Here is a 16,065-nt window from a genome sequence, read left to right on the forward strand (position 1 = left end):
TAGTCGGTGCGAGAAACTATTTGTATTTAGTAGCCGAAAAAGTGTATAAATTTACTTAATTTTTAACGACATATATGTTTAACTAAAAATCTGAGTCTTTGGTCAAAACTAAAAAGAAATTCGGGTTACTGATAATCAGGAGACGAAAATAAAATAATTTTGAGAATGATGGTAAAACAGTAAATAGTTTTGTATTTCAGTAAGATCTCAATAGTATTTCGTGTCCTTACAGATGGTGAGTTCTTCTCTTTTTATAGCTAATTCTAGGAGAAGATGTAATGCATTTGTCTTAATGAGGCAATTATGAGCAATAAATGACATTAAAAGAAACGTTACACAATCATTTCTTTTTAAATCAAATATTCTAACGTATTTGATATTCAATGTTGTATTTAGACTCTTTTACGTCATCAGATTCGTATCTTCAATTTCTTCCGATCTTTGGTCTTGGATAGGTACGAGACTCGTACCTATTTTAGTAACGGTCCGCACCTATGTTGCTTTCTTTTTCCCTTATCTGTTGTTGCTCGTGCCTCTTGGCTATTTACTGTGTTTTGACCGTTTGACCAGTCCACGTGTCATGCCACGTCACCTGCAATGTAAATTCAGTTTTTTCCCAATACAGATAGTCCCCCCACTTTCCATTTATTTATCAAGTAAATAATTGGGAAGTGGATTTTCATAAAAAGAGAATTTTTGCCGTAATTAATATTATGACAAATACTGACGCTTCAATTGTCCCTTCCATTTAATGTTTTACATACGTGTCACCTTATGATTGATTCTGCAATTCTACCCCATTTTTTCGAGACTTCTTCATTCACACTATTCACGAAATAATAGGTGCCTTTATTATAGGCTTTTCTTCATTGCACTTCTAAGTTTGACGGTTGTCATTATAAGCATTTTTAATCCTCTTTCGTTTACCTTCTTCTTCATAGATCTTCAACAAGCAATTTCTTACTTACTTGTATTTTCTCTCCCTTTTAGTACATCTTTCTTCAACAATGTCATCTCCAAACCCTAACCCTAGAAAAGTTCCAATTCTTGATCACTTCCCCAATGCCCCTACAAGACATAAGAGAGGCAGAGGAGGTAGGCTTCGGAGCTTGGGCCTAGGGTCCGTTCGTGATGGTTTATCTGGTCCTGCTTCTTCTTCTCCTAGTATCGAGAGTTCTATTCCGAAGACCCCTTCTTCTAAAGGTAAAGAAATCCTTGATTCTTCTCAAGAACCTTTAGTCGATGAAATTGTTCCCAGTGATTTGTCTTTTGGGAGTGATAGAACGTCTGTTCAAAGGCAAATTGCAAATTTAGAAAAAGCTGACACTTATCCTTCATTAGTAACCGAGCTTACAATCCCTACCATCAGAAGGGATTGTAACTGGAGAAATAGTCTACGAATGTCAATTCCTTCCTCAAATCAAAGAATTTCTTCCTTTAGAAATGGTTATTCTTTCGTTTATACTTACCCATTTACTTTGGGTTTTAATCCTCCGGTTGACCCAGTCATTATTAACTTTTGTCATTTCTTTAAAATCTGTTTGGCCCAAGTCGGTCCCCTAGTGTGGAGAGCAGTGGCTTGTCTGAGATACTTATCTGCCAAAGCCAATGTCGACTTCACCATTTCTCACCTTATTCATTTATACCATCCCAATTTAATACGCCATGGGGTTTTAACCTTAACTGCAAGAAGCAAAAAGGTTTTGGTAAACCCTGAAGATGACAGGGATCGTGGATGGTACACTCGTTACGTTGTTGTACGTACGGTGGACTTGCTTGGTGAAACAAATATTCCCTTCCCTGAGAAGTGGAATTTTGCACGTAAGTTTCCTTTTATTTATCGCACCTATTTTTGAGAATTCTGATTCTTTTTCTCACTTCGTCTCTTTTTGGTTTTTTGTAGCAACCATGGGAGATGTGGAACTTATTCCTGACTTCCGTGGTTGGGTAGATTCAATTTTGAAGATTGCTCCTAAGGATCAAAGAACTTGGAAATCGATTTCTTTTTTACATGGCTGGAAGGTGAAAACACATGGTATGTCCCGTTTTACACGTTTTTTTACATGCCAAGCACCTTTTTCTCAACGTTGATTATGTATCCTTCTTTTGATCAGGATTTGGTGTTAGAGGAATGGCAGCTGAAGTAGTTATGGCCATTCGCATGTCTGTTAATGCTGCACTTGATTTGAACAAGGCTCGAGCTTCGCTTCCCAAAAGGAAAGCTATAGGAGAAAGTTCTGAGAATGAAGAAGAGGAAGATACCTCTTTAATTGCCAGGCCAAGAGTTAGGAGACGAGTCATTAATAGTGATGAAATTGAGGATACCCCTGCTCAAACTTTGTCCACCGAGCCTGTTTTGATTCATTCTGACGAGGGCACCGTGCAAAAGATACTAATGAATTAACTCAGCGTCTTTTTGATAGTGGTTTTGAGAGTGGCGAGCTCGGCCCTGTTTTTGATGAAGCTCCTCTCTCCTCATTCGTTCCTATTTCCTCCATTCCTTTGCCAGTTTCAACTGCACCTGCTTCCGTTCCTGTATCGGTTTCTTCATCTTCTCCTTCCATCCCTTCTTTGACTCCTATGGCTCCTACTGCTGTATTTTCCTTTTTTACTACTCCTCCTTCCATGGCTCCTCCTCCCTTCGTTCAGCATACAGAGGCGGGTTCTAGCAGTAGAACCATGGTTATGAGAAGTGTTACTCTTAAAGTTCCTGCCAACCATAACGTTCTTACCAGTGACCTCCCCCCTGCGTGATTTCCATAATGTCCTTCGTGCACTTCTCTCATCATATATTCTGTTTGAGAGGGTCCGAGACACCTTGCTAGTGGTCCACCGAACATCTTTTGATAAAGATTTCCTCGATATAAACAATATCGAGCAGCTTTTTTGCGAAGCGTGTGAGCCTTTCCTTTGTCATTAGGCACGGTACCGTGCTGTAAAAAGTCAACAATTTTGTTTCTCCAATCCCATGTTAAATGATTAAAATTTACCTCGTTTTTATCAGGTTCGAGAACGGAATGAAATAAATGTATGACTGAAGCATTTATATCGTTTGCTATGTCTGCTGCAGATGCGAGATTAGCTAAAACATCTGCCTCTACATTCTCATCTCTTGGTATCTGCACTACTTTCCAAGTTTGGAATTGCTTTATTAACTCTCGTACCTTTGCGGGGTATTCTTGCATTCGCGTCTCCCTGGCTGTATAAGTCCCCAGCATTTGATTAACCACGAGTTGAGAATCACTCTTGATTATAATCTGTGTTATGTCGAGTTCTCGTGCCAATTCTAGACCTGCAATTACAGCCTCATACTCTGCTTCATTGTTAGTTATAGAGTGACATTTTATAGCTGTCTAATAGTCTCACCCGTAGGTGGTACGAGGACTATCCCTAGGCCTACCCCTTTTACATTAGATGAACCATCAGTGAATAAAACCCAAGTCCTCGGGTTTGCACCATTAAAAACTAGTAATTCTTTTTCTGCTTCTAAATGCATCCCCTGACTAAAATCAGCCACGAAATTAGCTAGTACTTGAGAGCGGTCCTGGGTTGATAAATGAATTCGTATTCACTTAGTTCTATAGCCCATTTTGCTAATCTTCCTGAAAGTTCGTGTTTATGCAAAATATTTCGAAGCGGAAAAACAGTAACTACAATAATGGGATGACATTGAAAATAAGGTCTTAATTTTCTAGATGTCATGATCAAAGCTAATGCTAACTTTTCTAGCTGTGGGTATCATGTCTCAGCATCCAATAAGGACTTACTTACATAATAAATAGGAGATTGTTTACCTTGGTCCTCACGGACTAAAACAGCACTCACCGCGACTTCAGATACAACCAGATAGATGAGAAGCTTTTCCCCCACCTTTGGTTTTGCCAATAACGGTGGTTTTGACAAATAAGCTTTCAAATTTCTAAGGGCTGGTTGACAATCTTCATTCCATTCAAAATGATCTTGCTCTTTGAGTGCAGAGAAAAACTTAAAACACTTTTCTCAGGATTTGGAAATAAATCTCCCCAAAGCTGCAATTCTTCCCGTTAATCTTTGGACTTCCTTTTTATTAGTAAGGATATCCGGGATTTGTTCTATTGCTTTGATCTGAGAAGGATTTACTTCAATACCACGGTTAGAAACAAGAAAACCCAAAAACTTACCTGATGCAACTCCAAATGCACATTTTTCTGGGTTGAGTTTCATATTAAATTTTTGCAAAATTTCAAATGTAACAGATAGATGAGAAGAGCAAATCGTCAATATATACCTCCATTGTTTTCCCTAAATGTTCTTGGAACATTTTGGTGACCAACCTTTGATAGGTTGCCCCAGCATTTTTGAGACCAAAGGATATTACTTTATAACAGTAAGTCCCCCTGTCTGTGATGAAAGAAGTTTTTTCTTCATCACCAGGATCCATTTTAATTTGATTATATCCCGAATATGCATCTAAAAAGCTTAAAAGTTCATGACCTGCGGTTGCATCAATTAGTTGGTCTATATGCGGTAAAGGAAAAGAATCTTTTGGATAGGCTTTGTTTAGATCGATATAATCCACACAAACGCGTCACTTACCATTTTTCTTAGGTACGACCACCGTGTTAGCTAGCCAATTAGGATACTTTATCTCACGGATCGATCCGATTTTTAATAATTTTTGGACCTCATCTTGAATCACCTGGTTCTTGAAAGCACCTTGCTTTCTTTTCTTTTGCTTTATTGGTGTGAAAGAAGGGTCCTCATTAAGTTTGTGAGTCATCACATCCAGTGGTATCCCTGTCATATCAGTGTGGGACCAAGCAAAGCAGTTTATGTTAGCTTTTAAAAATTCAATTATCATACCTCGCATGTCTGAGCTTAAATTGGCTCCGACATAAACCTTCCGTTTAGGCCATTGCTCAAATAATATCACTGCCTCGAGCTCTTCAATTGTTGTTTTGATGCTTTCATTTTCTTCAGGTTCCTGAATTGTATCAGGCCTCGAGTCCAAATCTGTCTTTTCTTGTTCAGCTGAAGTTTGATTTTTTGCACCTTCAACTATTTCCTGTAATTGCTATTTTTCTTTATTTACGGTGCTCGTACCTGTTACAGCGTTGACACTTCTAGCCGTCTGTTGATCCCCACGAATTTGGCCAATTCCCCATGGTGATGGGAATTTAATAACTTGATATAGAGTTGATGGGAAAACATCCATATAGTGTATCCATGGTCTCCCCATGATCATATTGTAGGCCATTTCCATATCAACTACCTGAAATTTAGTTTCTTTAACAACACCCGTAGCAAAAGTTGTTAGAATTACCTCTCCTTTTGTTACCACACTTGAATTGTCGAAGCCTGACAAGGTGTGCGCCTTGGGTATCACTTTCTCTTCAGCTTGCATTTCACGTAATACCCTTAGTAGTATAATATTTACGGAACTCCCTGGATCAATCAAAACTCGTTTTACATTAGTATCGTGTACAAGTAAAGATATTACCAGAGCTTTATTATGTGGAGTTATCACTCCTTCGATATCTGCGTCATCGAATGAAATATTTTCATTTTCTAAGACCTGTCGCACCCGTTTCCCGTGTGTAATTGTTACCTTAGAAACCTTGTTGGAGGCTGTGTAGGTAATGCCGTGAATATCTTCTCCCCCACTTATCACATTCATTGTCCTCTTTGGTGAAGGAGGCTTTGGTGGCTCTTGCCTATTTTTCATATAGGCTTGTTTTCCTTTTTCACTAAATAACTCAGTGAGGTACCCTTGCTTCAATAGATGATCCACTTCACTCTGCAAGAATCTACATTCTGAAGTTTTGTGCCCGTGATCGTTGTGAAATTCGCATCAATGATCCGGATTGCATCTATTTGGATTTGACCGCATCTCTTTTGTCCACCGTACCTTATCTCCCATGCTTCTTAAAACAGCCATGAGCTCGGAGGTAGAGACATTAAAATTATATCCATCGAATCGTGCCTTTAAACTTCTGTCATCATCTCGTGATTCTTGTCTGTTCCGATCATTCTTGAATTTCGAAGAAGAACCAGAGTCCCTGTTCCTCGATTTTTGATCATATTGCTGGCTATCTTATTTTGACCGTGGGTCTTTTCCGGCAGGTCCTATATATGGATCGTACCTATTTTTACCTGATCTTTTTTCGGTTTCTGATCTTCGGGGACCACCCCTTTCTTCATGATGAAACTTAGGTACGGTATCTTCTTGAATTCACAGCTTCGTACTATACCTGTTGTAAATATCATTCCACGTGGTTGCAGGAAATTCTCGAAGGCTTTCTTTGAGTCGTCTCGTGGCTTCAGAACTTTTGTCATTTAAATTACTTGCAAAGGCTATTGCAGCCCAGTTGTCAAGCACACGGGGTAGAGTCATTCTTTCATGCTGGAATCTATCAACAAAATTTCTAAACAACTCCGAATCCCCTTGTTTGATTTTGAAAATATCTTCCATTCTTTTTTCAACCTTTTGTGCTCCTGAATGTGCTTTAATAAAAGAATCTGCAAGCTCAGCAAAAGAATTTATAGAATTTTCAGATAAAAGAGAATACCATGTTAATGCATCCTTGGTGAGTGTTTCTCCAAATTTCTTGACCAGTACTGATTCAATTTCTTGTTTGGTCAAGTCGTTGCCTTTCACGCCTGTTGTAAAGGCAATCACGTGGTCACGTGGGTCTGTAGTACCATCATATTTCAGGATGTCAGGCATTTTGAACTTTTTCGGAATTGGAAGGGGAGCAGCACTTAGCTTCCAAGGTTGTTGTGAGTATTTGTCTATGTCTACTCCTTTTATTACAGGCGGAACTCCAGGGATTTGCTCAATACGCTCATTTTGTTCCTTAATCTGTTTCTGCAAGGTTAGTACTAAATTTTGCAAATATGAATTATTTGAATTACCTGGTCCCCCTTCCTGTGGTTCACTGGTGGTTGCTCCATTTCCAGAATTAACAAGACCAGAACGGGGATTCTCCAATGTATTATTATTAGGAGTTGGTGTGGGTGGTGCAGCAGGCAATCGACTAACTAGAGCCTGAAGAGCTTTGCCGACCTGAGCATCAATTAGCTTTTGTAAAGCTTCATTTATTCCTCCTTCAAAGTGTTCAGATTGGTCTTGTTGATCAGCACGGGATTCAGTAAGAGGAGTGCCTTCACGAGATTGACGTGGTGAATCTGGAGGGGAGGGAACCACGTCGCCTTGATTTTGATGGATTTGATTTTCATGGTTTCCCAATGTGTTATTACTGTTATTGTCGGTGTTGTTGTTTGACATAGTGATAACAACGGACAAGATATAGCTTAAAAGAAAAGATTATCAGAATCCCGATAACGGAACCAATTTGTTTAACCAAAACTCTGAGTCTTTGGTCAAAACTAAAAAGACATTCGGGTTACTGATAATCAGGAGACGAAAATAAAATAATTTTGAGAATGATGGTAAAGCAGTAAATAGTTTTGTATTTCAGTAAGATCTCAATAGTATTTCGTGTCCTTACAGATGGTGAGTTCTTCTCCTTTTATAGCTAATTCTAGGAGAAGATGTAATGCATTTGTCTTAATGAAGCAATTATGAGCAATAAATGGCATTAAAAGAAACGTTACACAATCATTTCTTTTTAAATCAAATATTCTAACGTATTTGATATTCAATGTTGTATTTAGACTCTTTTACGTCATCAGATTCGTATCTTCAACTTCTTCCGATCTTTGGTCTTGGATAGGTACGAGACTCGTACCTATTTTAGTAACGGTCCGCACCTATGTTGCTTTCTTTTTCCCTTATCTGTTGTTGCTCGTGCCTCTTGGCTATTTACTGTGTTTTGACCGTTTGACCAGTCCACGTGTCATGCCACGTCACCTGCAATGTAAATTCAGTTTTTTCCCAATACAGATAGTCCCCCCACTTTCCATTAATTATACATTTTTCGGCTATTATTTTGAAATTACATGATCATAAAAACTCATCTTAAGTCATGAATATGATGAGTGCAATATTTAGTAATCTAATACAGTTTAGTGATAATGATCATGTTTGTCGTGCGATACAAACAGGGCCGGCTCTAACAGTGTACGGGGTAAGGCAAGTGCCTCGGGGCCCCATTTTTTAGGAATAATATATATTTTATAGGTTTATAGTTTTTTTAATATATATAAAAAAAGAAAGAAAAACTTTTAGATATATTAACAAAGCAAAGCTTAAAATAGTATAAAAAAAAGGTTTTCAATTTGATTTGATTTCACAATTCTATTTTTTACTCTTCTTCCCAAGTAATCCCAACGTTTCAATTTCATTTCACTCTTCATATTCCAGATATGAGACATACCCTTCTTCCTTCCTCTTTATTCATGCTCATTTTCTTTCTACTAGATTTATTTCTTTCTCCAAGAGACCAAGACTCCAACAAGCCAACAACTAGATATTCGGAATCAAAGTCTTCAAACTTCTTGAATCAGTAATATCATTCTAACTTTCTAATATTATTTTTATTTGTTATTTATTATTTTATTAATTTTACTCCATACATATTGTTTAATTTTTTTAGAATATAAATATGTCAACAAGAAAATATGCATCCGATTATTCAAAAATTCAAAAGAAAAGAAAAGAAAAGTTGAAGAGTTAAAAAAAATTAATAAATTTAATGCCTTACTTTTTATTTTCGCCTTAGCCCCATATAATGTCGAGCCGCCCCAGATATAAAGTAGAATAACAAAAGATGCAAAAAAGTAGCTATAGATAATAGTTAAAACACTGTTAACAGTACTGGATTTAAAATGATTGTATGCTAACAAAGGTTTAAAAGGCAGCAATAAGTTCTGAATAAAATTAGATTAAAGAGGCTAATGGAAAACTAATAATGGAGATGTAGATATTAACAAGAACACGAAATTGAGGGAATTAAAGACAAATAATGTCTAAATGAACCAGATCTCAATGCTGTCACAGCAAAATTACCAAATTTTACCTTCTATCTTTTGCAGCTTTAACTGTGGTTGTTTTTATGGTTGACTGTGTTGGAGAATTTACACAAAACGCAAAACCAATATTGCCGTTTGTTGTACGTCTTAAATATGCTATTACCATCGTTAGGTACGCGCGGGCTTGGTTCACAATTAGCAATATAAAAACGTAGTTATTTCCTATAACTATATGTTGATAATTTCCACACATTTGTTCAATGAGAATGTGGTTCCCGAGTTCTATGTTTACTCCTCGACCTTTCAGTCAAAGTAGCAAAAAACCGACATCTTGTGAATTCACAAATACATAATCTTGCCAAAAAAAAAGGTCATTGAGAAATATAACTACCAGTCCAAAGGTTTGTCACTTTTCGCTTTTCAAATTTTAAAACAAAAAATTTCACTAGAACTAAAATGGGGTCAAATGGTTTTGTGGGTCTTTACAAACTCGTTTTTAGTTAAAATGAAAGATGTTTTTTAATTTTATCTTTAGTAGGAATATTCTTACAATGTAGTAGTTAGGTGATGATAACTTGCTTGAAAATAAAATCCACAAACATTAAATTAAAGTGCAGGAGTAGAGTGATATAGAGATAAAGTAGCAATACAATTATTTATGAGTTGGTTAATTTTAGCGATGATGAATTAATAGTTTGGTAAGTAGGTAAGAAGAATTTATTGGTAGGGGATAGATTACTCATTTATTTTGTTTAATTAGAGATTAGATTACGCGTAGGCCAAAGCTGCCTAAGAACTTTCACTGTCATTAATTACCTTGGTTTTATCTTTCTTCTTTTGGGAGCATGTAATTATGAATAGTACCGTTTTACCATTTGAATCAACGCGGTGTGAACAAAAGTAGAGAAACTTCCTTCTCAGCACAATTGCAGACGCAGACACGCTATAACTCAATTCCAAAACCTGGCACATAAGTCCATTCAGAATATTTGATAAAATTGAATCGTTACAAGAAAGATTGACAGAGTCTACTGCATAATATGTATACAAATTACTAGAAAACAAATTGGAAATATAAGCAAATTTAAAACGTATAGGAAAATAATATTTTATGTGCAGACTGCAAAGACCACACGCACAATTTTAAAAATGATCTAAATTTGCATATAACGTGATCTAAAACTTTTTTCACAAATTAATTATACTATACAACTACTAAATTGGCCAGTTGATCGTAAAAGTTACATGACTCAAATTTACGGAGAGATCCTCAATTTATATGGATAATTAGAAATACAACACGATATGTGTGTGTAAGACAAAATTCTTACTTGGAAAAGGTTATACAACAAATACTAATATTAGAGGCGGATCCAGAATTTTTACGTGTCGGGGGCACATTATTTTGCTCAACCAGTGCTTCCTAAAGATTTTTAGTGTTCAGGGTGCCGATTACTTTAAATTAATCAATTACAAGGTATATATATATATACAGGATTTCAGTCGAAATTTACGGGGTCCGGTGACCCTCACCCATACGCATGGGTCCGCCTTGACTAATATGCAATAACATTAGCAAATGCTAAACTTGTACACAAATGAGTATTCATGCCATTTTGAAGAGAATTCACATTAATTTACACGTAACAAGCTCTAAAATTTTAGTACTAAAAGTAATTGATTTAGTATGTAGAGATTTTCCAACATTATTATATTCGAATATGGACTTAAAGCAACAAGAGGAAAAGATTATGTGGGGTGAAATAGAATTTGCAAATATTGTGGCGTGAAATGGAATTTGCAACTTAAGTCCCTAATGCAACTGAAAAAGGAAAAAAAAAACGAGAAGATGCAAATTCTCAAATTTAACCCCAATTTACCCCTCCAACCCCCCCTCCCCCACTCTCCAAACATTCTCGTCTGCAAAGAATAAGCAGCAAGAACCGGACTTCTCAACTGATAATTCCGATTCTGTAGTCGACCTTTTATAACAAACCCAATTACTAATTAGAATTTGACCAGAGTTAGGCCAAGATGATGACTGGTTGCTATCATTCTCTCAAGTGTTCTGTGAAATTCTCCAGTTAGGTCAGGTTTCAATTTCTCGACCCAGAATGAACTTTTTCTTGCGAATTTTTCAACTTTTGACATGAGTTCGTGTATTTTTTACAGGTACTGAGTCGGTTTCTCGCTTTGCATAATTCAAACGTGCTATGATTTTTCCTTCAAACTGCTCTGAATTTCTCTGTTTTGTTCCTTCAAACTGAATTTTCCATAGTGGTGTTAAATAAATCCATGGCCAATTCCCAAACTTCTTTTCTCTCACCACCCTTTTCATTTCTCTGAATATGGATTTCTACTCTCGGATTTTCTATCAAAATCTGTTTTTGTTACTTGCTACCCTTTTGGTCTCTGTTTCCATCTATCTGTTTCCTCTGTTCAGCTTCATCCCTACATTGTTCCTCAGGTATCAAGTTTCATTCTTTTCAGTAACGTTATTTTGTTTGTGATTAAAACATCCTCCATTTATTTTTTAAAAGTTTCATTTTTTTTTTTGGGAATTACAGATTAAGAAGGGGTCACGCTCCTTTAAACGACAATTCAGATTTTTTTGACGTTCTGCCTGAAGAAGAAGACCAAAAAGAATCCGACAATGTTACGTCTGAGAAAGAATTAGAACCCAAGTTCGAAGCTTTTGAGGAAGTTGTTGAGTATGCGTATTCAGACAAGAATGACAATTTGCAGAAAACTGAGTTTTGTTTTAACTTTAAATTCCCAACCTATGAGGAATTTAGTAAGAGCAAAAATGAAACTGGTGAACTTGTCACCTCTGAGTTTGTATCTGTCAAGAATTTTAGCAGCTTAATACAAGAACCAGAAGTTGTGAACCTGAATGTTAAAGAAACAGTTTCTATTCCACATGTTCCTAGTAAAAAAGAAGGCATTCAGGAGGAAGATGAAATTAAGGAAATTGAGGGAATGAAATTCGTGGAAGGAGAATCAGATACTGTATGCAAACAATTTTTGGGTGATTCAGATTTTACTGATGACTTTCTGTTTCAATCAGAAAAAGATTCGTTGAGTACAGATTCAGATTCTGTATCAGTTGGTTTTGAGCATATGCGTTCTCTTATGAGCAGATTAGTAAATTCCTACAGTGATGGATTTTTATCAGATGATGATTTTGGAGGTGAATTTGAGCTTGATTCTTTGAATGATATTAATGCTGATTATTCAGAAGCAAAAAATCTTGAATTGTCTGAAGAAAATCTTGAACCTGAGGATTTTGAGGAGAGTGATAATGATACAATGGAGGACTCAGAATTTTTATCACAGAATGATTTTGATGAAGATTTGGACAAGGCTAAAATTGTAGAATTTGTTACAGAAGATGACAAGTTAATAATAAATGGTTCGATAAAGTCTGAAAATCTCAAGTCAAACAATGCAGCGGTTGTTGATTCAACTGGGGATGCAAACAAATTAGAGTCATTGTGGGAACATCAAGAATTGATTGAACAATTAAAGATGGAAATTAGAAAAGTCCGAGCCACGGGTCTGCCTACTATTTTGGAAGAATCTGAGTCTCCAACAATGGACGAATTACAACCATGGAAGATTGATGAAATGCTTCATCGCGAAGATTGCATGAGCGAACTTCACAAATTCTACAAGAGTTACAGAGAAAGAATGCGCAAATTTGACATTTTGACGTATCAGAAGATGTATGCAATAGGTCAGTCACAACTCTAAACTACATAATTTCTTTTTATACTAGGTCGGCGTATAAAAGCTAAACTCTTTTTTAGATAGGCTATTTTTCTGCTAAATAATCATGGAAAGTATCATTATGTTAGTCATTACCTAACGGGTGCACCAGGATTAATGTCCATGTTCACCATCATATTTCATTGTTCTGTACAAAAAAGTAATCTACTGAAAAGAATAAAGTGGTTCACCTTTAATTATTTCAAAAGTTTAATATTGGACCCACAAGATCTAGTTTTGCTGGGGCTCCTGAAATTCATAATAGTAAACATGAAAGCAATGCATTGGATTCATGATGTAAGGAACAGAGGTCGGCCCTAGTGAAAAGGCTTACACTTTCGACCTTTCTCCTATTTTATGTTTTTGTCCATGTGAAAAACAAAAGGTTAGATAATAATACACAATTTCGACATTTTTTTTAAGTTTATTCAATTTAAATTGGATAATGTTGTCATGTGAATAGGAGGATACGGATTCGAGCCCTGGAAACAACCTCTTGCAGAAATGCAAGGTAAGGTTGCGTAGAATAGACTCTTGTAGTCGGTGGCGGATGTAGAGTATAGTTACTGGGTTCCCGGGAACCCAGTAACTTTTGCAGAGACCCTATTTTTATTAAAAAATCCATTAAATATCCATAATTATTTAATTGTGAACCCAGTTATTATTGTATATTAATTTAATATTACAATAGGAACCCATAAACTTCAAATTCTGAATCCATATCTTGTGGTCTGGCCCTTCCCCGGACCCGCGCATAACGGGAACTTAGTGCACTGGGCTGCCCTTTATACAATTTGAGTAGGTCAAAATGTTGTTTAAACACACACTAGTTAAGGACCATTCACACGAAGAGGAAGATTACACAACAAGATGTCCTTATTATATACTACTGCACTTGCTAGAAGTATGTACATGTTTCTTTCTAGTGAAGCTGTGTGCACAGAATACACAAGTAAAAGAATAATTTTAAAAAGCCTATGCTGACCTTTTGTGTATGACCATATCTGGATAGTTGTACCTTTTATACTTTCATAGCTTATACACATACGTTTGTTGGCCAACGACAAACAATTTGCTTAAGATGATCTTGACTTTGAAATTTATTGGATTTGTTATTGACTGCATATGTATAGTGGCAGAGCCAGAATTTTACTTAGGGGTGTCAAATTATAAATAAATAAACACGTGAAGAAAAAGGGCAGTCAACATATAGTATATATACATAAAAATAAACTTTTGACCTAGCTAAACAGTGTAATTTTCCGGCAAAGAGATGTCAATTTTGACACCCCTTTGCATAAGGTGGCTCCGCCACTGCTTACATAGCAGATCATAGTTTTCTTCCCCAAAAATGTTCATCTAGTTGCTTCGCAAAATTCCTTGTTGTTTCTTAGAAAAGTCACGAGCTTTGAATTTGGTTCCTCACAAAGTATATGGTAGCTAATTTGCTTTAAACGCTGATAGTTTAAAAGGATCTTATAACTTAAACCTTTTAAACATTTTGTGGCTCTAATCCAAAATGTTTACAGGTTATTTGCAGAAAGATCCGCAAAAAGATCCACTGCAATTACTCTTCAACCAGAAATCTTCAGGTCCAACACTAAAATCCCTTGTCTCACAAAATATTAGGCTATTCAAACATAAAAGTCATGACGACATTGACCCAATGGTAAAGTTTATCAAAGAATTGCAGAGTGATTTGGAAGTGGTATACGTTGGACAGATGTGCCTTTCCTGGGAATTTCTGCACTGGCAATATATGAAGGCTTTAAATTTGTGGGATTCTGACCCACGTGGGATCCGAAAATACAATGAAGTTGCTGGAGATTTTCAACAGTTTCAAGTGCTCATGCAAAGATTTATAGAAAATGAGCCTTTTCAAGGGCATAGAGTTCAATATTATATCAAGGGCCGATATGATCTTCGTAATCTTCTTCAAGTTCCTGTTATAAGAGGTTAGTATCTGAAAAGACATCTCTCCTTTTTGCTCTTGTTACTTGATTGTTGGTGGATAAAATTAGATGTGGCAAATGAGCAGGTTCTTCACATTTGGGCGGGTCAAAATTGGTCAAATCAAATAATGGGTCATGATCCAATTTACCAAAAGTTTATTTGGCTCAAGACGAGTCAAAAGAAGAGTAACGAGTCATAACCCAGCTCATCCAACATGACCCGACCTCTCCTCCTTTTTATTCTTCTTTTGGAAAAGGAACGAAGTGAAAAAAAACTTAATTTTTTTAAAATTATTAGCTTTTACTTAATTCTAGGTTTCCAAACTTCATTTTGTATGTTTGGATTGTATTTGATTAGTTGAGTTACTATTTTGATCCGTTTTGACCCAATAGCTTGATGGTGGTAATTTTGGGTTCAACTTGGATAAAGTTAACAAATATGTCATAACTCAATCCCTGTAAACTTGGACGGGTTGAGAGAATTACTAAAAATGGATTAATTGACACCTCTAGATATAGTGTATTAAATTTACAAAGTGATATGCAGATGACAGAGTGAAAGATAGAAACAAGGCAAGAACAAGAGAGAAAGATGACTATTCAATTAAAAATGACATGCTAGTGGAGATACTGGAAGAATCAATACGAATATTTTGGCGCTTTGTCAGAGCTGATAAAGATTGCTATAGTGTGATGGCAAAAGCGAAAGGTCAAAAGGGAATTCATCCAGAGGTTCAAGAAGAGGACGATCTAGAGCTTTTACTGGAGATCAGAAAAAATCTTGAAAAGGTTAGTTTCTAAGTTTGTCACAGACATTTGCTTTCTCTAGTTATTATATCATATGAAAGCTTAAGATGGTAGAGATAAGAATATTTTTATTTACTTATTTATGTTAAGTCTCAAAATATCTGTTTTTATAATTGGAATCTACAATGACATGGACTGCTTAATCTCAATTTTTATGGAAAAATGCAGAAAGAGAAGAAGCTGCAGGATGTTTTGAGAAGTGGAAATTGCATATTGAGGAAGTTCAGGAAGCAAAGAGAAGAGGATTCAGATCATGTACTTTACTTTTTCTGTCAAGTAGACATGAAATTAGTGGCTAGGGTCCTGAACATGTCAAGGCTAACAAAAGATCAACTAGTCTGGTGTCACAACAAATTAAGTAGGATTAGTTTTGCACAAAGGAAAATACATGTAGAACCCTCTTTTTTGCTCTTCCCTTGTTAATATAATAGTCAAATTTTAGTATCAATTATGCCAACAAATTTCTTTGTTTATTAAATCTTTTGGCCGTGAAAGGAGGTAGCTTCATCCTCGTCTATTTATCTTTTACAGTAGGAAGTTTCCCCAACTCCAAAGAGTGAATTGCGAACTAAAGGTAACTTCTGATGAACATGAAGTGACATGTTGGGAAAGTCAGTCTCTTGCA

General features: G+C 36.1%; 1 protein-coding gene across 2 annotated transcripts; it reads left to right on the plus strand.

Annotated features, from left to right (window-relative positions):
* The first annotated feature begins 10,766 nt into the window (after positions 1-10,766).
* On the plus strand, positions 10,767-15,918 carry LOC107768945 (uncharacterized). Of its 2 annotated transcripts, XM_075250471.1 has the most exons (7): positions 10,767-11,001; positions 11,086-11,380; positions 11,481-12,649; positions 14,211-14,273; positions 14,367-14,636; positions 15,181-15,422; positions 15,609-15,918. In XM_075250471.1, the coding sequence occupies exons 2-7, from the start codon at positions 11,262-11,264 to the stop codon at positions 15,861-15,863; spliced, it is 2,118 nt and encodes a 705-aa protein (XP_075106572.1). In that variant the 5' UTR covers positions 10,767-11,001; positions 11,086-11,261; the 3' UTR covers positions 15,864-15,918. The 2 variants fall into 2 exon arrangements, with proteins under 2 accessions (XP_075106572.1, XP_016443610.1); XM_016588124.2 differs by having other exon boundaries at positions 14,211-14,636.
* The last annotated feature ends 147 nt before the right edge of the window (positions 15,919-16,065 follow it).

The sequence above is a fragment of the Nicotiana tabacum genome, chromosome 3, assembly GCF_000715075.1.
Source record: "Nicotiana tabacum cultivar K326 chromosome 3, ASM71507v2, whole genome shotgun sequence".
Taxonomy (NCBI): domain Eukaryota; kingdom Viridiplantae; phylum Streptophyta; class Magnoliopsida; order Solanales; family Solanaceae; genus Nicotiana; species Nicotiana tabacum.

Bases quoted from the DNA above. Each gene is read 5' to 3' on its own strand.
- LOC107768945 (XM_016588124.2), top strand. From the start codon at position 11,262: ATGGATTTCTACTCTCGGATTTTCTATCAAAATCTGTTTTTGTTACTT. The intron at 11,381-11,480 runs GTATCAAGTTTC...TGGGAATTACAG, and splicing joins ATCCCTACATTGTTCCTCAG to ATTAAGAAGGGGTCACGCTC. The intron at 14,637-15,180 runs GTTAGTATCTGA...AGTGATATGCAG, and splicing joins TCAAGTTCCTGTTATAAGAG to ATGACAGAGTGAAAGATAGA.